Below are 22,826 nucleotides of genomic sequence, written 5' to 3' on the forward strand. Positions count from 1 at the left end.
GCTTAAATGGCTGTTCCATGCGTGTGGAGGACAGCACAAACAGGCCGTTGGGACTTGGCAAAGTTTGACCACGAACGATTTAACAGTGGTTACCGCTTACCGCTTAATAATGGAATTAAAAATTACAGCAACTAAAGGGAACAAAACGTTAGGGGTTTTTACATCCTACCTCTCACTACAGGTTCGATCATGTCTAAAAACGTTACCACAATTCGAAGTCTATAACCCGAATTACGACAAAAATCGAACTTGAACTCAAACTCAAATATGTCCAGAAGGGGTGTTAGCGGAAAATGTTACCTTTCCTAAAAATCGTAACAGTAGTGGCAGAAGAAGCAGTAATGATGTAAAAATAACGCTCTCTCTTTTTCAAGCAGATACATGCCAGCCAGAAAAGTACCGATTCTCGAACTGATCAATGTTTTTAACAAGCTGGTAAAGCGATGAGTGGAAAATAATTATATTCTCGTTTCGTCCAAATTAATAGAGCAAAGAGGCACTTGTTTGTTTTTGGCCTGTTTCTTCTCAAGCTGAAGGAAGGAACATTACCTCAGTTGTAAATGGCACGTGTCATACTTGTTTCGACAGGTGTCTATAAACTTCAGTTGCCTCGTAAAAAAAAAAAAAATGGAACAGGAAAACCCAGAAGTGAATTAATGTGCAGGGTATTTGGCAATTTGTAGAGCGAAAAACAAACTAAAACCAATGAAGTGATGAATTCAAATGGGGGACAAGACTGTATATATCAATACGTTCAACTTTCTTGTTGTAAAAAAAAAATTTGGGATAGCTGAAAACTGCAATAAAATAACAACTGGAAAAATTACTTAGTACAGACTTAGCCATTGCACATACCTTTTGAATCAGAAATTGAAGTAAAGGCCAAGGGCACGCCAAGATATCCTCTCAAATATCCGCGAAAGAGCAGGTTACGATGGAACCAGTGTTGACAGACGTCTGATATAGTCAGTTTTGATCACAACGTAATCGTAGATACATATAAAAGCGTTGCTACAAATGTGTGCTTCCGGTGTCAGTAATTTTCATCTTAAGGCGCAATGATTTGCGTAACAAGTTCTATTGTTTTAGCCACAATAACCTTTTATTCAAACAAAGAAGACGCTTTTTTTTTGGTTGGAAACCTTGAACAATCACCTTTCATCTTCTTTTAATTGTGATTGTATTTTATGCGCCCTTCACACAGCGCTGCCCCATGTGCAGTCATGTCAAATTACAAAAACAAACCGATTGAGAAACTGATCCCCTCTGATCTTTTAGTCTATTATAATTCAAGATAAATTTTACTGCGTGAACAAAAGAAATATCCAATTTTTACGTTACAAACTGTGCGCGTCCGCTTGTGAGATGGTGTCTTGCGGAAAATTTGAAAAGGAGCCATAAACGGGAATAGAAAACAAAGCGTCCTTAAGGAGAATAATTATTTTCCGCTTACGAGAGCTTCTGTTAGGGGAGAATTAATGACACAATGACAGCCATTGTTCCAACATCATCATCCAACGTGAGAAATTTCTTAAAGAAAAACATGCCAGTGCAATAATCTGCGTTCAGTTTCGTACGCGTCAATTTTATGCGTCAGCATTTGGAAAAAAGGAAAAAAAAAATTCAAATCTTCGATAGCTACCTTCTATTTAACATTCGATGCTGCACTGCTCCCAAATGTTACATAATGAAGTTACGGCTAGTTTCCGACGGAAAATGTTTTGCGGGTCTCACAGTGGACTTAGAGATGCTTCTTGTTGATTTGAGGGAAAAGATTAAAAACGAGGTCCAGGAATTGATGCCTTCATCTTTCCGATTTCTTTTTAAAAATGTCCCACAGGGAGCAAATCAGGAATCACGGTTAATGCTGCGTTACTGCGTAGAAAATTCTGATGAAATCCAAGGTTTGTACACTCTACATTTCAAAGAACATATTGGTTTAGATCATGGAAAAAAAATTCGGATACCTATCTTAAACAGTCAAAGCACCTCGCTGCCGAGACTAAATATAGATTGGAGAAGGAGAGACAGAGCGAAGTGACAGACACTATTTCACGACGTTTACTCAGCAAAGTGCAAACGTTCCGCAAAGCCGAAATTAAAAGCCATCCTTGCTGGCTGGAAAGGGAGAGACGGAGGTATTAGAATATGAAAGCGGAAGAGTTACAAGTGTCAAACGAAACAATAAGTTTCAATAAAACGGAATTGCTAGGAGTGATAGAGACAGCGTGGACTTTAAAAAAAGCCGAACTACTTCAAGTTAGGGCTTCGCAGCTCTAAGTTCTCCGAGAAAGATTTCAAACAGTTTATCCCCAAGAGTATGATACTGTCAAGAAGACGAGTAACAATGAATTAGCTCCTTCCGGAAATATCCATAAGAACGAAGAGATCATATCAAAGACCCTGTTTTTTATTCAAAAATAGAATGCAGAAGTATCCAAAGCCGTTCTAAAAACGAACTGAGCCCAGATAGAGGAGAGATTGCATCAGTACCTCTATGAATTGAAACGCGCAAGCGATGCTCTCTTCAAAGCCTTCAGAAACCAAGAAAGGCGACTGAAAAAATTTGAAAATTGTTGCTCATATTTTTCTGACGATAACGGAGTAACTGATCTAAATGACACAAGTTCAAGTTTTTCTGCGGAAAAAGTAGCAACAGTGTATGAAGAGGAAGGAGAATTTTGAAAGGTGATGTTTCTCAGCTGCTTTGTGAAGGTAATTGTGGCAATAAAAAGTTGCTTGTCGTGCAAATGTGCGAGGTTTTAGACTACACTCACCTGAAACAAAGATTTCACGCCCACTTTTCATATATATCTAACTTTATGTTGTGATCCGAATTTTCAAGATAAGACGCCAGGTAACAGAGGTTACATATTGGACTGCTCTTTCCGCTGCGAATTTACAGGATAATTTTGCGTGCTCTGTTCCTTCACTGATTCAAAAGGTATTTTCATTAAAGCGTGGCGACTTGGGATGAATTAGTCTCCTCAAGTTATCACGCAATTTCCTCTCCGCTTCTCTCTGAAATTTACCTTCCATGTTTGACAATTGCTTTTTAAAGTCTAAGAAACAAAGAAAGAAACTTTTTGTTTAATGTTGTGATTCTGAAGATTATAAATACCGCTGGAGCAATATATTTCATCTTAAGTGAAGAAAGTTATTGCAAGTCGCGCAAAACTTCCACATCTTGAAAGAAGAGGAATGTCGATGATTAAAATTTGGGGCCAATATACAACCTTGTGGAAGTTTAGGCGTTGAGCCTCGGCAATTTCAGTAACACAGAGACCGCGGAGGGGAGGGGCTGTTAGGGCCGCGGCCCCACCAATTTTTTGCACCCCAACCTCCACTTTTTGCGCTAAAAGAAAAGTAAGATTTTCGGTATCTTCGCTAATGCCGACCTATAAAGAGCAACACATACTGGATAAAGTATGCAAAGTCACGCGACAGAAACAAATTAAATAATATGATTTTATTTATTTTTTAAATTGTCAGCCCTCCCACTTTACACTAGTCTCCCCGCAGCCGTGATGTTTCGGTCACAGCGTGACCGAAACATCACGGCTGCGGGGAGACTAACTTTACACCTGCTCCGCGGTCCCTGTAACAGGGTATTATTGTTGTAAACTGACCCTTGCCGACATAATGATGATGATGATGACTTTATTTAAACTCGGATGAAAATGAGGCTTGTTAGGCCTCAAGCAATAGAGATGCTAATATACCGAGAAAAATGTATGAATATGAATTATAGAGTTTAAAAATAATATAAGCCTAAATATAAATGATGATATAAATGATGGTGATATAAAATTACAAATTACTTGGATTTCTTCTCTCATTCCTGAAAGGGCCAAATTCATCCATTAATCTTAGCTTATCAGGTAATGCATTCCAAGCCTTAGCAGCAATGTAAGAAGTTAATTTGAGACCGAAAGTCGTGGTCTTATCTACAGGTAAAACAAGTTTGTTTTTGCCTCTAAGATTTTTCTTATTTTCTCTTACTTGAAATAAAGATTGAATATACTGAGGCATATTTTTGTAGAGGGCTTTAGAAATGATTAAAGGCATATCTTGTTTCCGGCTACAACTTAATGAGTAACCAATCTTACAACATAGACTATCACATCCGTTGGAAAAGTCATTAAACACGTATCTAAGGCCCTCTCATGTAATCTCTCTAAACGGTCACTATCTTTTTGAGACAGCTACTCCAAACAGAACTACAATAAGTAAAGTGAGGCATGATAAATGCCCTATATATACGTATCTTTGACGAAAACGAAAGAATGTGTTTGAATCAATTAAGTACATCAATTTGTTTACCTACTTTCTTAATTAACCTAGATATATGACTCTTAAAGTTTAACTTATTGTCAATTACAACCCCTAAGAGTTCCACATTATCGGTCGCTTTGACTTGGAAAACATCAATATCCAGTTCTACTAGATTAATTTTTCGCTTGGGAAAAACTAGGAGTTTACATTTGTCCAAGTTTAGGGTCAGACCACAGTCATGAAACCATTTGGAGGTGTCTCTAAGTTCCGGATGAGGGCAGCCTGAACCACACTTGGAGCTATATCACTTAAAGTTAGTTGGTCGTCATCAACATAATTCGACATCTGTCAATACGTGACAGCTCCAGACATATGAATTGATTTTTTTAAACTTTAATATTTTTCTATCGAATTAAACTTTTATACGTTCGTTTCAAGCGTCTTTCGATGCCACTGGCAGAAATGTTCCCAAAAACCTTTTCCATTATTGGTATCGAGATTTTTTTGTTATTTCGCTTTCGCTTCAAAGTTATTGAATACTGCGAATCTCCAAATGCTAAACCTGTTTAAGCACATCACGCGTGGCATGCATTATTTTACCAACAGTTTTCCAAAACAACCAGGAAAACAGCAAGGTCTTATAACGAAAGTATCATTTTCGTTCACGCTGTGTCTAAATGCCCATCAGGTTTTCAAATCAGTAAATGACCGGCAGTCTGATATTTTGCAAACCCTTCAAATTCAAACTATCATATGTCGATTAAGAACTGCCGACCGATCCAGGAAAGCTTTAAAGATCGTAAGTCTAGCGCTTGGTTTACGGTCGGCTCAGAGAGCGAAACCATGGTTTGTGACACTTGGGTTTCTTTGTTTGGTCGACTGTCGATCACGGTTTTTAAATCACTGGATGACCGGGAGTCCGAGTTTAGGAAAACGAACTTACTGGTCATGCTTTATAAACAATTTCACTTACATTTTTTCGGCTGACAAGTGTCGTGCGATGCACTACTTCATTTTTTAGACTCTGCTGTGCGCCACTGACACCAGACGAGGTTCTTAGGATTTAATTTCAACTAAAAAGATAAAAAATAAAACACAAACAGCAGTGATAAATGTATTGAACTTGTGGGATCACTCACAGTTTCTGGGCAACCAGTCGATTTTAAATCGTCACGATTTATAAGTCACTCGAGAAACGATTTAAAGTGAGACTCGTTTGTTTATGAATAGAAACGAGACTCGTTAGAATCGAGACTCGTTTATAGAAACGAGACTCGTTTTTAGAAACGAGACTCGTTTGTAGAAACGAGACTCGTTTTTAGAAACGAGACTCGTTTGACAAAATGAGAGTCATTTTGCGAAAGAAGGCTCGTGTGCCAAACTTTGCTCTTGGCGCATGCGCAGAAGTATAGTTTTTTTTTTCCAGGGTAAAGTTTTAGGTTCAAGATAAGCTGGGATTTTGCTGCAATATGTTAAGGTAATCTCTATTTTCTTTTTCTTGGGATTATAAAGTGCAGGGAAGGCCTAAACCGATATTTTTTTAGAGCTTCTGGCATAAATTTCAGCAGATAAAGTAGCATTGAATATTTGTGTCGAATTAAGTTCAAAGCTTGAATCGGATCCTATCCCATTACTAAGGTTACTTCATTTTTCCACAACAAGAGGGAAACCAGAAATTAAAACCATGAAAGATGTACATTTTGATAAATAAAAATTAAATGCTGAAACTTCATATTCATTATGCAAGGAATATTTCATTATGTTTTGCTGTTTTAGACTTTTTTTCCCTTCAAGCAGACGCATAGCTGCTTAAACTTGGGCTTTCTCTATCGCACATCTGGAGTTATCTTTAGGAGACTGCCCTATTGCCATTTGTGCTGTCGTTACGCAATTTTGTCATTTCCAATCATGAATAAGTCTACTTGTTTTTATTTTTGCCTGCTAGAGTGTAATGAATGTTGTTATGGTACTAGACAATAATCAAAATAATAGGAGTAGGTTCCTACAGATGCCAAAGGTTGAAATTGAAGGGCTTTTCAATGACTTTGCCAAGTTTTAGATAAATTGAAGGACCTTTTTTGGAAAGGTTTGCATAAGAAATTTTAAAATTATTTAACATTATTTCTCAGCTTTTCTATTAAAGTACTGCAATTTTTTACTTGAAAATTGCTAAAGAAAAAGCGTTGCAAAAATCAAGCTCTAGTCCTCAAATTCAAGTACTTTAAGACCTTGAATTTGTTATTTTTGAATTCAAGCATCTTCGAATACTTTCAAGGCTTTTATGAACTATGAGTAAGTAATGTACTTGCCTTTAACTGCAAGGAGAAGGGAATTTTTTACCTATTATTGATATCGAGTCAAAGTTTGTTGCAAAATGTTCACCCAAGGGGAGTTCACAAATCAGTTGATTGAAGCAATATACCTTTTCAATAGTTCATATTGTTTTTAATAGAAAAATATCTGAATATTGAATATCTTTGATGGCCACAACAAGAGAAGTAGTACTAATTACAGTTTTAGTATATTCAATTAGATGGAATTGGACTTTCATTAGATACCAAGAGGCAATATACCTATTTTGACCTTTTTGTGGGTTAAAAATACATGTCATACAAAAAACTGAAAACCTCATTGAAAACCCTGTGCATTCATTATTATTTCTTACAAGATTTTCAAGAATTGATTTGCTATTAACTGAATCAGACATTTTTCCTTCACTGTAATCACTTTTAGGATCTAAACTTATTTAATTTAATTCAGATGGTTCTCTTTATCTCCCTATTTTTTCCCATGCTACCATAACTATTTTGCATAAGTCAGCCAGTATATTTTGATGATTTTTATTAATATTCAAGATTTATTTAACACATGATAAATATCATTGGTTTGCATTTCTGTGAATTCCCATCCCAGTCATCAACTGTGGAAGAGAAACAAATACAAAGAGTTAGGTGTGAATTTTGAGTGAAAGTCAATTTAAGATGACAGGCATGGGTAATAGGAATATGAAACACTCTTCAACTAAAAAAGGCCTTCTAGATGGATGATTTGACTTCCAAGAGACAAGAAGGAACTCTAGGCCAAAAATGATAAATAAGGTAAACCCAGAAAATGCAGTGATTATGACCATGGCAAGGAAGAGAATTAAAAAAAAAGGGAAAGGAAGTTATGAACTAAATTAAGTACCAGAAATCAACTAAGTTGTAAGAGAAAGGGTTGACAACTTGGCATTTAGTATTCTGGTTATTTTTATTTTTTTTGGAGGAAAGGTTGGGCATGTTACTTTAAGATTCCACAATAAGATTTACATAATTCACACCTACCACCCCTATTCATTCACAGCTTGATTGTTACAATGTAAACATCCATCATTTGCCATTAGACAGTTGTACTGGGGAAAAAAAGAGGAAAAAACAAGTGGGAGTATGTCTTTCTAATGAGAGACATACTCCCACTACAACTAACCCTATTTCAGAAATGTTGGCTGAAATAATTTTTATTATAGCAATACCAAACATCTCAGCAAGTCAACCAGACTCGTTCTCAGCGAGCTAACTAGACTTATTCTCAGCGAGCCAACCAGAATTATTCTCAGCGAGCCAACCAGACTTATTCTCAGCGGAAAAAAAAGCCGAATTTATCTCGGGCGTATCCTTCGGAAAGCCCCAGTAATTTATGAGGAGTGTATTCATAGGATATATGATCTAAAAGTACATGATCATTTCTTTCTTAAAATGAATTTTTTCGTCATAAACTATCTTTTATCTCAGGGATCTCATCAAAATAAACACAAATCAAAATGACAAATGTAATTCGCTATGAAAATAGGTTCTGACATGTTTATGTCAGACATGTTTACTTCCGAGACGAGACACATGGGAAAACACCCACTGGATTTTTACCATTGCCGTCATCTTGAGAATAAGAGGTCCTTACCATGGTGACTGGTTATTACCATTGATATCTTCAAATGTAAAAAAAACTACTACTACTACTACTACTTTTTCTAGTTATAGTCGCTGCCAAAAGCCACATAGGATGTTTTTAACTTTGAGCCCTGTATAGCCCTGTATAGTAAACACAAGCTGAAGTAAGTTTTTGTCTGTGGCAAATAACATTCTTTTGGAGCATTACATTGTTTGAGTTAGTAGAGCATACTTCTTTGTCCCCAGGGGAAGGGCACTGGTAGCTTTATGTTGAACAATATTATTGTTGGTTAGGGGTTTAGGAAATGCCTTTGCAAATGCCCAGGGGTTCCCCGGGGTCACCCTCTTCCTCCCCCCGGGACGGCCGCTGGTAAGTGCATAATTACCATGATGACTAAAACAGTTGCAGTTATCAGTTGCATATAATTATAGCTCGTTGATCTCTTTGCCTCTGGAAAATGTTGTCAAATAATACCAAATATCTGGCCCGATTACAGTCGACTAATACATATTGGAAAACTTTATATCATTTATTCTCATCAAATTTGCAAAGATAACTTTTTGACAAGTATTAAAAGAAAAGTTAAGGCTATTTCAATATACAAGACATAAAATGATAATTTTTGCACTTATTAATAACTTCATCTACACTTTAACTAGGTTTTTTGTTTCCTTCTTGCTGAGATTCATTATTTTTCTTCTTCTCTTTCGGGTCTTCTTTTTCTTCATTTCTGGTTCTTTGAGGATAGTAGGAAGAAATTTTTGTTGTCAGTCATTTATAGGTTTTTGCTAATGATCATGCAGGATTGGAATTTCCCATTTTGGAATGCTTTGAGCAAATTAGAAAACTGGAGAAATTCACCAGCCATGAAACTTAATGAATTTTGTTTGTTAAATCTTACCCTCACTTAATGTCTTCCTCTCCTCAATGTCATGTCTTTGCTCTCCCAAGTCCTTGTCATCTTTAAAGTTAAAGAGAAAGGCCTTGATTTTTTTTCATCTTGCAGTTCGCAGTTAAATTTGTATTATGCATGAGTATATAAAAATATAACTTTATAAAGGTGATTTCTTGTTACTTTATTTAAAGTTTGCTATCTTTAGAAGTACAGAAACAAATAGGTTTACAGCCTCATTTTTTCATTTTTCATTTTCACGCCAGGAAATTATAGCTCGAAATTGGGCCAACTTTTATTTTGGCCGCGGAAGATCTGGGGTTCAGTTGAACAAAATTCAACATGGCGGATCAACCTGAAGCTACCGAAGGGGAACTAATTATTTCAATAAAAGAGGCACTGAAGCGGGAAAAATCAAAGTTTGAGCGGCGAATATCAAACGCATACAGACTAAGGGACTTAGATGTTACTATTAAAGAGCTTAACAAGCTTTCCGAAGCGGTAGTGAAAGCGAAGTTTGGAGGTATTCGTGAACGACCAAAATATTGCATCGGCCAACTTTACCCCATTCTAGAAAGATGCATGATTCGCGCAAAGACTGCCATATACCGCCGTCTAAGCCCAAGAATGAGCAAACTACATCCGTGGATGGTTTGCTTCGAACTTCCCATGCCACAGGAGGTCTTTGATCTTCTGGAAAAGGAGATTCTTGGGGTGACAAGGTATGGGATAGAGGTTGAAACCAAACCAGGATCTGTGGCCATTACATTTTCAAGCCTTAGAAGGTTATGCAATCTCTTTGATCAATTTGAAGATTGTGGTGGATTCAGAAAAAAACTTGGTGAAGGAAAAGGAGAGGCAAAACTTATTGTCAATGATCAGAAGAAGGGAATTATGATCTACAATGGTAAAGAGGAGATTTTGAGGGCAAAATTTCATTATGGACACTGGAATTCTTATGGGATCCGTCAACATTGAATAAAGGACTCATATCAATGACACTTGCCATTGCTCAATCATTTTCCTTTAATGATTTCAGAGACAAACATCTCAATAAAGTCCTGATCAAGGCCTTTTTTTTTTTTTTTGGGTTACAAATTATACTCTAACATTTTAAAATTCATGTTTGTTGATTACAATGTGCTTTTTCTGACATAATAACTAAAACCTGAAATTGCATGGAACACCTAACTGAATTACAGTTTATTTTTTAACTGACAGAGCAGTCATTTAAGTTTAAAATAGAACATCCTTTAATGACAATTAAGATTTTATAACACAATTACACATTTAACAAGGCCATGCTGTTAGAAAAACGTTTGGCTGCCCCTAGGCATTATGAACAGCTAAATTTCCAACTCTGTCAAGTGAAAACAAAGCCTACATTGCTACACAACTGAACTTCAAAAAAGATGATCCTTCTGGAAAATCAGAAATGTTATATAATTGATCGACTCAATTTATTATAACTATTAGTCTTCAAGGACAGCCCGGTTATCTCTACACGGTACAGCCTCGCACAAGATACTCAGGATGACTGTATCTTGAAGTAATACATGTTGAATTCATCTGGAGTACCTCAAACATTCTTGTGTTGGTTTGCCATCACATACAGATTTCTTAATCTCCTGCATGAGTTCATGTCCACAGAATAAGCAAAGTTCACTGTCAGCCTCTTTATCCAAGCCACAATAGCAGTAATGTTGGGGATCCTTACTAATGCGAGTAGGAATAAGAGTGTCATGTGACTGATGATAGGCTAAAAGTGAGGGTTGCTTGACAGGAAGCCATAACTTGCTAATGTGGTCATGTCTAAAAACCTGATACCAATGTTGTTTGTACTGGCTGTTTCTGGCAAAGCTAGCGATTTGCACATGTTTAGCTTCCCTGCCCTGCATTGTGTTGATACCCAACCCTGTACCATACTTGTCAAACATTAGCTTAGAGTGAGCATAGACTAAATGTCCAATACTCCATACAGTGCCTGATACTGAAGAACCAAACAAAGCAGCTGCAGTGAAATAATCATGGCACAACTGAGAAAGGTTTGCAAGATCTTGTTCAGTGAGATGGTACATTGAAAAAATTGCAGCACAATCCCTGAGCTTAGTACCGATAAAGACAATTTTCAAAAGTTTCAGTAGAAGTTCTGGGTCTGTTGAGTCACCCTGAATTGCTTTGACTAAATACATGAACCCATGTAAGATTAACCGTGAATCTTTACCAGTTAAGCGATAAGTGAAATCCTTATCTTTACCCCTGTCTTCAAGAAGCCACTTGCCTAATTGTTTTCTCATTCTCCCTGCTTTGACATCACTTTCCATAGCCTTCATATATCTGAAAATTGCACTGTTTTGGGGGAGTTCACTAAGGCTGTTTAATTTATTGGGAAGGTTACTGAAAGAAATGGCAACATCAAGCAGCATTGTATGTAAATACTGCACCCCATTGTTCCTCAAGTGGAGTGGTTCAACAACCTCTTTGTCACAGAGCTTCCCAATAAAGGGTTGAAATTCTTGCCTGGATTTTTTCCCAGCAATAAATTGTGTGATTTTACTCCTTAATGTTTTCTTAGCTAAATGAGTGGGGAGTTTTCTTTTGAATTCAACAACCTGCTTTGAAGTAGTAATTCTTTCGCGATACTGCCAGGGTCTCCACTTACAATCCTGATCTACTCCAAATCTGCCAGTAAGGGAATTACTTTCATTTTGAGAAACATTAGCAAAACTGGAAAAATACTTTGCTGAATTAGATAATTCCCCATTGATAAAGGCCAGGAATTTCATATCCCCTGGAATAAGGTCAAATGTAAAGGTAACATCCTTCCCCATTACTGTGTAGGTTTTTTTCTCAATTACCTCGATGTCCGCTGCTAACTTTTCTGTGAATCTAACAACCACCTCATGATCCTCCTTACAGTTGGCACCGAACAACAGGAAATTGTCATTGGGAGAGGCCACCCTCGGTCCCACATTTAAAAAACTAATTAACCAGGACATTGATTGGTCCCACTTTCCAAATGGAGCTCCATCACCCCCAATGGCAACCTTGAATGTTCCCTCCCTCTCACCAAACCAGGTCAGTTTGTCACTATCTTTCCTGTATTCATCAGTCACAAAATAGAATTTGCAGAGCATGAGTAGGAAACTCTCCAAGTTCCTATACACCCCATCAACTTGTTGGTCTACTGGTAAGTTATGACACAAAGTTTCTCTTAGTGAGATAACCTCTCCCATATTGTTTCAACATGTAGGAAGCGATTGAGAGTGTAGAAGTGTATTTATTTAAATCACCAAATAAGGTAATGCCCAAATACGGCAAGTAGCACATGGCGTGTCACACAACATCGTAACATCTCCCTTTCTTTGTCAAACAAAGCTGAACATGGCCACAAACTAAATTTCAAAAAATAAATAATAGAAATGCAAAACGAACTTAACCCGACACAACGAGGAAACGAAGTAAAAAAAATTCAAAAGGTTCACTGAAACTAATGTCTCTGTACAGTCCTAAGCCTAAGTTGCACTTTAAGATCCAAAGACCTAAGTTGAGTAGTCACTTAGCCTAGCGGGAGGTTTTATTATTCTGGTCCTTGTTCTCTTGACTGCTGGTGATATTGGCTTGGGTCCAGGGACCATCGCTGGCGGTGAGCTGTGCTTTGAAGGCTGACTTGTGCTGAGATCAACTATCTTAGATGAGGGAGTCGGCGCAGCTGGTTTCTCAGCTGGTTTTAGGAAAGCACGGTTTCGACGGACCAGGTGGTTGTTAGCCTCCGTCTTCACTACATAGGACCTGTCGGAGAGTTTCTCAACACAGGTACCTCTCTTCCATACGTCGTTCTTCTGTAGAGGGGCCACCCTGACGTCCTGTCCTATTTCAATTTCGGGTAAGGGACGGGAGGAACGATCATGATAGAACTTGGCTCTCTGTCTTTTTAGCCGGAGTAGTTGATCCACATTTCCTGGTACTTTCGGGTACAGGAGGTTAGTGGCAGTTGGAAGTAGAGTTCTTGTGCGTCGGGACATAAGTCTCTGTACTGGACTTGAACCTATTGACTCTGTAGGGGTATTTCTTTGATCAAGCAGTGCTAGCCAGGGGTCTTTGTGGTCCTTAAGGGCTTTTTTTAGTAAAGACTTGGTCACTTTCACGGCTGCTTCTACCTTACCATTCGACTTGTGATGGTGTGGCGAAGAGGAAACATGGACAACTTCCCAACTGTGTGCGAACTGCCTGAATTCCTGACTTGTAAATTGGGAACCGTTGTCAGTGATCAAAGTGTCTGGTATCCCATGTCTGCTAAACTGCTCTTTTAGAAACTCAACCACAGCACTTGATGTGTTCTCTTGCAACATCTTCACTTCGATAAAATCCGAATAGAAGTCTACGAGGACTATGTAATCTTTTCCATTAAGCTTGAACTGATCCGCCGCAACTCTACTCCAAGGGCGGTCCGGAATCTGATGACTTTGCATTGGTTCTTTTGGATTTTGGGATTGCCATTCACTGCAGATGGAACACTGTGAGACTTGGTCACGTACATCTCCAGTCATGTTTGGCCAAAACACGGAGTCTCTTGCTTTGCGAAGGCAGGCTTCTATGCCCAAGTGACTTGAATGTATCTTGGACATAACTTCAGGCCGCAAGACACGTGGAATTATTACTCTTGAACCCTTGAAGAGAACTCCATTGTGTATTGACAGCTCATCACGATAGTTCCAATATTCTCTGATGTTAACAGGTGCTTGATCTTTCTGAGCTGGCCAGCCACTGAGAATGGTGGTCTTTAGAACTTGCAAAGACTCATCCTGTCCAGTGCAGCGCTGTAGCTGTTCCAGTCGTTCAGGGGATATCTTCAAGGCTTGCATCGGGTTACTTTTCTCCAAATCCACTGAAAACACTTGAAAGGTATCTTCGGGCACTGTGTTTTCATGTTGTGCTGCTCTTGACAAGTGATCTGCTAGTAACATCTGACTCCCAGGTTTGTAGCTGACTGCCAGATTGTATTTCTGTAGTCGTAACAACATTCTCTGTAGACGGCACGGTGCTGCGAGCAGAGACTTCTTGAAGATGGACTCAAGGGGTTTATGATCCGTTTCTATGTAAATCTTCTCTCTGCGAGCCAGATACTGATTGAACCTCTCACATCCAAACACAATTGCAAGGCACTCTTTTTCGATGGTGGCATATCTTTGTTCTGTCTTAGAGAGAGTTCTGGATGCAAACGCTACGGGCTGTCCATTTTGTAGGAGAACTGCTCCTAAGCCTTTGTCACTGGCATCCGTCTGAATAGTTGCCTCTTCTTCTTCATTGTAAAATTTCAGAACTGGGTGCTGGATGACTAGCTGCTGTATGGTGGTGAAAGCTTTATCATGTTGTCTGGCCCATGTAAACTTGGCTGGACTGATGGTAAGTTCTCTCAAAGGTGCAGACACATCCGAGAGTTTGGGTAAGAATTTAGACAAATAATTGACAAAACCAAGTAGGGTCTGAACTTCACTCGTGGATGTTGGCTTTGGCATGTTCTTTATGGCTGTGACCTTGTCTGGATCAGGTTTTAGTCCCTCTTTAGAGATTACATGACCCATGAATTTGACCTCGGCTTTTCTCAGCTTGACTTTGGACTTGTTAAGCTTTAGGCTTATTCGTCTTGCTCGCTCCATTAGGCGTGCGACATTTCGATCATGATCAATTTGAGCTTCTGCATCTGTTGCTCCGTATCCTACCACCAGGATATCATCTCTGATCACTTTGACTCCATGAAGATCAGCTAGACATTCTTGAAGTTTGCTTTCAAATATTTCAGGAGCAGGACTTATCCCAAAGGGCATTCTGAGGAAACGGTATCTTCCAAGAGGCGTCCAAAAAGTTGTTAATTTACTGCTTTCCTCATCTAAGCTCACTTGGTAAAAACCATCCTTTGCATCAAAGGAGCTAAAGACTCTAGCTTTACTTAGATCAGGCAAAAGTTCCTCTAAGGTTGGCATTTGGAACTTTGGACGCTGTATAGCCTTGTTTAAATCTTTGGGATCTAGACAGATTCGGATCTTATTCGGTTTAGCTACTACCACCATGCTACTTATCCATTCTGAGGGTTCCTCAGCTTTCTTAATGATCCCTTTTTCCTGAAGCTCGGCAATCTTCTTCTTCACATCTTTTCGAAGGGCTACCGGAACACGACGAGGAGAATGCTGTACCGGTGTAACATTCTTGTCAACCACTATTTTTGCATTTCCAATGTGTCCCAGGCCAGTGAATACGTCCTGATACTTGCTAAACAGGCCTTCTTCTGACAGCGGCTTCTCTGCACTGTTAACTTGGTGTACTGTCTGGGTGAGGGAAGAATTGAGCTTGATGAGTTGCAACTTCTCACAGGTTTCGGCTGACAGCAGAGGTCTACACTTGCCTTGAACCACTTGAAACTTGAGTGTCTGCCTGGTACTATGGTGCTTCACATACAAGTCACATTCCCCGATGGGCTTCAGTGTTGACCCCCCAAATAGCCTGAGCTTGACCGTTGACCTTTCAACTGGAGGATCTCCTAGCTGGGTTATGGCTGACAGGTCATCTAGGCAGAGTACATTGCATGTGGCTCCAGTGTCCAGTTGACATGTGATTGATGTGGTGAAGTCATCTTTTGGAGATTTGAAGAACTGTATTTCTGTAAACCATTGTCTGGCCTTCGTATCAACTAGCGATATAGTTTCCAAGGTTAGGCACATTTCGTCGTCACTTGACGTTACAATATCTTCAAACTGATTTACTTTCTTCCTTGCGAGACACACTGACGCGAAGTGGCCTTTTTTGTTACAGTTGCTGCATGTTTTTCCGGACGCCGGACACTCCGTTCTCTTTACATGACGTTCTGGGCGACCACAATATTTGCATTTGAAACCAGGGCGTTCTTCTACGCCCGAATTCTTCGGTTTATCATCGGATTTCTGCTGTTTCTCTGGAGTTTTCTTGAAGTGACGTCTTCTTGGAACCTTCTTTCTGTCAACAAGCTTCTTAACCTCCTCGGCTTTGTCCTCTGTGTTCTGAATTTTCTTCATTTGCTGCGCGGCTACTTCGCTCGTAGTGCACATTTGGATGGCTTTTTTAAGATCCAGATTCTTTTCTCTCAATAATCGTACTTTGTCACCATTATTCTTCAGTCCTATGACTAGCCTGTCCCTGATAAGATCGTCAGTCAGCTCTCCGTATTCGCAGGATGCGGCTAACTTTCGCAGTCTTGTTACATAACTTTGAGTTGACTCGTCATTGCCTTGCATGCATGTGTTGAAAACGTACCTTTCGTAAACTACATTTCTTGTGGGCTTGAAATACTGATCTAGCGCTTCTAGACATCTATCGATATTCTGTTTGTCGTCTTCTGATAGGTTCAGGTTTAGGAAAATTTGGAGGCATTCTCGGCCCATTGCAGATCTCAAGGTCGCTAGGCGAATGGTATTTTCACGGTGGATGAGGCCCGTGGCGATTTCGTAATCGCTCCATTGATGTTTGAAAAACTCCCAGTTTCCAGCGACGTCTCCACGGCAATGCATTGCGTTTGGCAGCGGAAAATTGTGCGGTATTGCTTGTGGTATATATGCCAGCGCTAAAGGTTGAATACTGCTTGCGCTGGGTGTCTCCTCGTGGGCACTTTCTGTCGACATCTTCTTTCGCTTGCAAGGAGCGAACTGATTCAGAATTGTGATCAGGCGAAGGGAACAGAATTTGCGGGTAGCTTCCACTGGTTTTTCACTCAGACGCGAGCGAAATTTAGGCGAGTAAAGCGGAGTTTACTCCTGACACCATGTTTCAACATGTAGGAAGCGATTGAGAGTGTAGAAGTGTATTTATTTAAATTACCAAATAAGGTAATGCCCAAATACGGCAAGTAGCACATGGCGTGTCACACAACATCGTAACACATATCAAGTTCTTCAATTTTGTTCATTAGGACACTGTATGGAAGGGGTTTAGGAACTGGAATACCCCACCCATATGTAAGTCTTCTCTTTGACAGAAAACCCTTTTTGGTATGTCTCCCTGTATTTTTCATTACAAGAGATGACCTTGTCTGTTGATACTTAATTTTACTGATAACCCCACCTGCATAAAGCAGTGAAAGGGAACGGATGAAATTATCCTCACTTTTCTCATACTCTGCACAGTGCATTTTTATTTTGGCCACAGTGGCCTTTTTGACTTTTTGTGATGAGCAAACATACCTAGATATATCGGCAATCTTGCCATATTTACAAATAGTCGCGAACATGCCATCAAGTGCAGGAGCCCTGCTCTCTGGAGACCCTCCATTAATCTCTATTGCAGCAGTGAGAGTCTCTAACTGCCTTCTGCTGGCACTTCTTCTTGGTAAATCCAAAACTCCTTTACTGGTGAGTTGAGTAGGACTTCTCTTTCTCATGGTGGATGCATTCATAGTCACTTGAAATGTTGGTGTTCTCTGTAAAGGCACCAGGTCTGTTTCCAATTCTTCTATAGTCTTTAGTGCCTGCTCTTTCTTAAGGTTAAGAAAAAAGCAAAATTATCATTATTATCATTACTGTTATTATCATGATAAAAATTTTTATCAGTAAAGGAACAAAAAAGCTGAAGTGTCGGAACATTAAGGATTAATCATTTAACCATTTTTTAACTGAACGGCCATTAATAATCTCGAGTTAGCTGAAAACAGATTGAAATGCTTAGTTTTACAAGCTCTATAAACCATGGCACGAAAAATCACAATTAAGACTACCTCATCGCTTTCTGTACACCACAAATAATACCAAGACTTACTTTCTTTTTTAGTCGCTGAATTCGTTTCTGTAGGGCAGAAATCTCTTTGGACTTCGACAAATATTCCTCTCTAAGAGTAGCTCTCCTTCTGGCCAGTTCCCCGACGGGAAAGCGATCACACTGTGAACCGTTCGATGAACGTCTTGGCTTCTTCCTGCTCTTGCTTCCCATTGAGTGTTCCGGGAGAGTCGAAACACAGGTAGACAAAAGCTGACCTTGCTCAAAATCTATGGCCTCTGGTAACAAACCGAAACGATAGAAACACAGTTCAGATCATATTCTTTTATTTTGGCTAGAGAGAACAATAACACAAAGTCTCTCTCTCTCTGAAAATTTGCTTCAAAAAACCTTTAATTCGGTTTATGGTGTTACAATCCTTTAACGAAGGAAAACACAAGTTTTAAAAGCGAGAAATATGAATGAAAAACAATAGTAACCAAGGCAAGCTGTATATCAAAATAGAGCTTGCAGATCGAAGAATTTCGTTCTTTAGCGCCAAAATCCATTTTCGGTACCAGTCTCAAGAAAATGGAACAAATCTTACCATGCTTATACCCCCTTGGTCGCATTACGAAAGGCCGAGTAATTGTTTCTCTTGGAGGACTGGACACTATGGACAGATCAGTGGCCCAAATCAGATCAAAAATTGCCCGGCGTGTTTTCATTTTTTTAAAATTCTGTAAAGAGAATTCTCTACTTACGAGGAATAGTGGAATCAAGGGATTTATCAGAATCAAACTTGCCATAGAAAGACACCTGAAATGAACTAGAGTTTTGAAAGATAAGTAAATTTAATAAGATCGATTTTTAAAAAGAAAAAAAAACTAAGGGACCAAATGATCTGTTTTGATTTTTCTCACCTCATCATTTTTTCCAAATATTTCATTTGCTTCATCTTTTTTCTGTGAAGTACAATAGACATAAACCATTTTTTTTTAATTTAGCTGTTACTACATGGCCTTTTCAAGATCCTTTTTACATGTTACTTACCCTTGTTATCAGGCACAATTTTTCTGATTGGACGAGGTTATCAGTGGGTAGTTTTGTATCAGAAAAAAAAACCAGATTCAAGTTGATGTAATGTAAAATAGTCTTGGGAAGTCTCTTGACCCACCCAGTCATACACCTCCTGTAAATAAATTGATGAGAAAGAATGTAAGCAGGTTGATGCTTAATTATTAAAGGCCATGCACTACAATTGTATAGCTTTGCTTTCATGTCCAAATTGAGCACTCTATCTAGGATGAGTCATTGCCGATGCAATTGCGCATGCTCGCTGGTTTACTCTAGTTTGAGCACTCTGGCATGGCTTAGACGATACCACAAAGGTTGGGTCGTTTGGGGTGACCGTCTCGGTTCTCCCCCATCCTAGCATTAGCACTGCACTGATGAGGCCCAGAAGGCCGAAACAGTACTGTCTGCAGTTAGATATAGCTCTTTGGCATACAAAGCTTTGCTTTCATGTCCAAATTGAGCACTCTATCTAGGATGAGTCATTGCCGATGCAATTGCGCATGCTCGCTGGTTTACTCTAGTTTGAGCACTCTGGCATGGCTTAGACGATACCACAAAGGTTGGGTCGTTTGGGGTGACCGTCTCGGTTCTCCCCCATCCTAGCATTAGCACTGCACTGATGAGGCCCAGAAGGCCGAAACAGTACTGTCTGCAGTTAGTTATATATATATATATATATATATATAACTGCAGACAGTGCACACTGTTTCGACCTGTGTGGGTCTCATCAGTTTTTTTTTATGTTTAAGGTGGACGGCCGGGCCCCCGATGAAGGGCGTGTGCAATGCCCGCCGACCAACAGGACTAATCCCACCCATGGCTTGCGTGCAATGCCTTAGGGTTAGGGTCCACCAGAAACGAGGGTCACCAGACGCCAAACTCGCTGGGGAATCGAACCCCACCTCACAGAAACAAAAATTGGGTACACAGAACTAAAACGAACAAGGACAAACAGACCAGTGCAGTACACCAACAAAGGAGACCAGCACATGGACAACAAAACAAATACTCACGAAAGGCTACTGTGCCGTGCACCAACAAAGGAGACCCAGCACAAGCAGCGGACAGACACACTTACAAAGTAGACAGAACGAACGATACTAGCCCAGTGCAGTGCACCAACGAAGGAGACCCAGCACATGGGTTACGAAACAGATACTAACAATTAGGCTACTGTGCAGTACACCAATGAAGGAGACCCAGCACAAGCAGCACAAAGACACGCTCACTCAAGCAAAAGATCACACGTCACTCAAGCAAAAGAAGAACGAGGCTACTGTGCAGTACACCAATAAAGGAGACCCAGCACGAGCCTAACCGAGACACACTCATTCGAGCAAAAAAGGAAACTAAATAACTACGGGGAGCAGGACTAAATGGAAAAGACAAGGGAGTCGTTTACCACTGAAGCTATGATGCCACGGGCGCCCCACTGACGATGGAAGACGCGACGACGCCTGTCAGACTTGCACCGCCTGAAGGAAATTGGTAAATAAAACTTCAGGCGGGCCTTGATAGAAGCAATCACCGCCACAGCGCCAGGACGAACGTTACGGAAACGGAAATCGTTCCTACTCCGCCAAATACAAAACTTAGAAACACTGAGCAGATAGACAAAGACACGCGGGACAGAAACCAGTTCACTAGAGTTGAAACCAAAGAGGACATGACGTAAAGAGATGACAGGACACATAGGAGAGAAGGAAAACAGCAAGGACTGGACCCAGGCGAGAACACTCTGAGCAAGTGGACAGTAGAAGAACAAATGCTTGAGTGACTCGACCGTGGGTCCACAAAAACACGAGAGAGGAACAGATAAACCAAAAGAGGAGAGACGCCGGGCGGTGTACAGGACGCCGTGCGCAATCTTCCAATTTAGGTCGATGACACGACGGTCAAGATAAAAGAAGGATAGGGCACGCCACGTGGCAGGCCAGTCAAGGTTGGGATAGATGAATAGAAACTTAAGGACACAATAAGGCTGGACCATGTTCTCAGAGAGAAGATATAGGTAGCAAGACTTGGTAGACATAGTAAGAACGGGAGAACAAACAAGAGGGCATGAAGAGCCGTAGACTAAAGAGTTTTTTGACGTGGCGAAGGCCCCGTCGAGCTTACGCCAAGCCAAAACCAGAGCTTGATAGAAGGGCGGCAAGACCCTGAAGTCGAAACTAAAAGGACGAGAAAACACAACAAGAGGAGAGACACCAAACAAAGAGTTAAACCAAAAGGACATGAGAGCGACCCAACTGGATGGGGAGGAGACGAATCTCCTCACCCATTGACCAAGGAGGGCCCTCACCTTGGACTGAATATTAACCACAGAAAAACCACCAAAAAGGGGAGATTGAACCACGGCCGAACGGGAGACAAGCTCAACCTTGCCAGACCAGAAAAACGAGAAAACAAGACGGGAAAGCTTCGCCTCCACCCAGGCCGGCATGTGGATAAGAGAGGCCACATACCAAACCCGGGAGAGGGCGAGAGCGTTAATGACTAGGGCCTTGCCATGAAAAGAGAGAACACGAGAACGCCAAGACTTGAGAACACGGTCCACCGCATTAATGCGAGGACGCCAGTTGTCTTCATCAAGGTTACCGGGGCCGACAAACACCCCCAGCACCTTGAGCTTAGCAGGAGACCAGTCAAAAGGAACCGGGGGTCCGTACGACCCCGCCAACCACCCAACCAGAGACCCTTGGACTTAGAAAGGTTGATCTTAGATCCAGAAGCTAGTTCAAAAAGCTTGTAAGTCTCAAGGGCAGCCAGAATGCCAGAATCAGTGGTAAGGATTAAAGATGTATCGTCCGCGTACTGCGAGATGGGAGACAGTACGGGACACCCAGGGAGAGACAGACCCTTGATACGGGGGTCTGCACGGATACTACACGCAAGAACCTCAGACACAAGAACATATAGGAGGGGAGAAAGAGGGCACCCCTGCCGGACACCACGAGAAAGGCTAAAGAAAGGAGTCAGGAACCCATTCACATTGACCGCGCTTTGAACATGAGTATAGAACAAGTCGACCCACACGACAAAGGAAGGGCCAAAGCCCATGGTGACAAGAGTGGACCGCATGAAGCCCCAATCCACACGGTCAAAAGCCTTCTCTTGATCGAGGGACAGGATGGCGACAGGGGTGCCAGAAGACTCAGTATAGCTGACAACGTCTCTAAGCAGAGCAACATTTTCTCCGATAAAACGGCCAGGGACTCCGCATGTTTGATCTCGGCTGACAACGAGGTGTATTACCCGGAGGAGACGCCCAGCTATGGCACGAGAAGCAAGTTTATAATCCACGTTTAGAAGAGATATGGGCCGCCAATTTTTGGGGTCAAGGCGGTCCCCCTTCTTGAAAGACAGAGTGATGATACCTCTGCGCTGAGAGAGGGAGAGAAAACCAGAGGAAGAGCATTCATTAAGAACAGAAACAAGATCAGAGCCAACCACGTCCCAGAAACTGAGATAGAATTCCATAGGCAGGCCGTCTAAACCAGGTGCCTTGTTACGAGCCATGCCCTTGAGAGCGACGAGGACCTCTGATGATGTAAGAGGGCCCTCACAACTGTTGGCCTGATCTTGAGAGAGAACAGAAGACAAATTTTCAAGAAGAGAAGATTGAACATGAGGGTCAGTAGGTGAGGCTGTATAAAGACTAGAATAGAAGGAACCAAGAGACGCACAGAGATCGGCAGAAGACGAGACGATAGAGCCATCAGGCTCTCTCAGCGCAGAGATATGACGGTCAGCGGAACGTTTTTTCTCGAGACGAAGAAAATACTGCGAGAAAGACTCACCCTCCTCAACCCATCGGACTCTCGCACGCACCTGAGCCCCCCTCGCAGCATGGGAATCAAGCCGGGCAAGCTCAGAACAAGCAGACCGCCAAGGGTCAATGCAGGAAGTAATTCCAGAATCAACTTTGGCCTGAAGA

General features: G+C 40.7%; 2 protein-coding genes and 1 long non-coding RNA gene across 3 annotated transcripts in view; all 3 read right to left on the reverse strand.

Annotated features, from left to right (window-relative positions):
* The window catches only part of LOC148716280 (uncharacterized), a 279,731-nt gene that overhangs the window by 161,090 nt on the left and 95,815 nt on the right, over window positions 1-22,826 (reverse strand). The gene's annotated exons all lie outside the window — the stretch shown is intronic.
* LOC148716298 (uncharacterized) lies at window positions 7,100-19,031 on the reverse strand. Its single transcript, XM_088744316.1, has 6 exons — window positions 18,866-19,031; window positions 18,736-18,777; window positions 18,577-18,631; window positions 9,104-9,163; window positions 7,599-7,666; window positions 7,100-7,195 (listed from the first exon to the last, which is right to left on the reverse strand). Exons 1-5 carry the CDS (start codon window positions 18,995-18,997, stop codon window positions 7,644-7,646), a joined length of 312 nt encoding a protein of 103 aa, XP_088600442.1. The 5' UTR covers window positions 18,998-19,031; the 3' UTR covers window positions 7,100-7,195; window positions 7,599-7,643.
* Window positions 10,147-18,530, reverse strand: LOC148716299 (uncharacterized). Its single transcript, XM_088744268.1, has 3 exons — window positions 17,876-18,530; window positions 17,305-17,597; window positions 10,147-11,776 (listed from the first exon to the last, which is right to left on the reverse strand). The coding sequence occupies exons 1-3, from the start codon at window positions 18,044-18,046 to the stop codon at window positions 10,660-10,662; spliced, it is 1,581 nt and encodes a 526-aa protein (XP_088600394.1). The 5' UTR covers window positions 18,047-18,530; the 3' UTR covers window positions 10,147-10,659.

This window comes from Stylophora pistillata, chromosome 14, assembly GCF_964205215.1.
Source record: "Stylophora pistillata chromosome 14, jaStyPist1.2, whole genome shotgun sequence".
NCBI lineage: Eukaryota > Metazoa > Cnidaria > Anthozoa > Scleractinia > Pocilloporidae > Stylophora > Stylophora pistillata.

What these genes read in the sequence shown, in the direction of transcription:
- LOC148716299 (XM_088744268.1), bottom strand. Translation starts at nt 18,046, where the DNA reads ATGGGAAGCAAGAGCAGGAAGAAGCCAAGACGTTCATCGAACGGTTCA. An exon ending in TTCAGCGACTAAAAAAGAAA is followed by an intron (nt 17,598 to 17,875) that starts GTAAGTCTTGGT and finishes CTTAACCTTAAG; the next exon opens with AAAGAGCAGGCACTAAAGAC. An exon ending in AAGATTGCCGATATATCTAG is followed by an intron (nt 11,777 to 17,304) that starts GTATGTTTGCTC and finishes CCTTACTGGCAG; the next exon opens with ATTTGGAGTAGATCAGGATT.
- LOC148716298 (XM_088744316.1), bottom strand. Translation starts at nt 18,997, where the DNA reads ATGACTGGGTGGGTCAAGAGACTTCCCAAGACTATTTTACATTACATC. An exon ending in AATTGTGCCTGATAACAAGG is followed by an intron (nt 18,778 to 18,865) that starts GTAAGTAACATG and finishes TGTACTTCACAG; the next exon opens with AAAAAAGATGAAGCAAATGA. An exon ending in CCTTGATTCCACTATTCCTC is followed by an intron (nt 9,164 to 18,576) that starts GTAAGTAGAGAA and finishes TTAACTTTAAAG; the next exon opens with ATGACAAGGACTTGGGAGAG.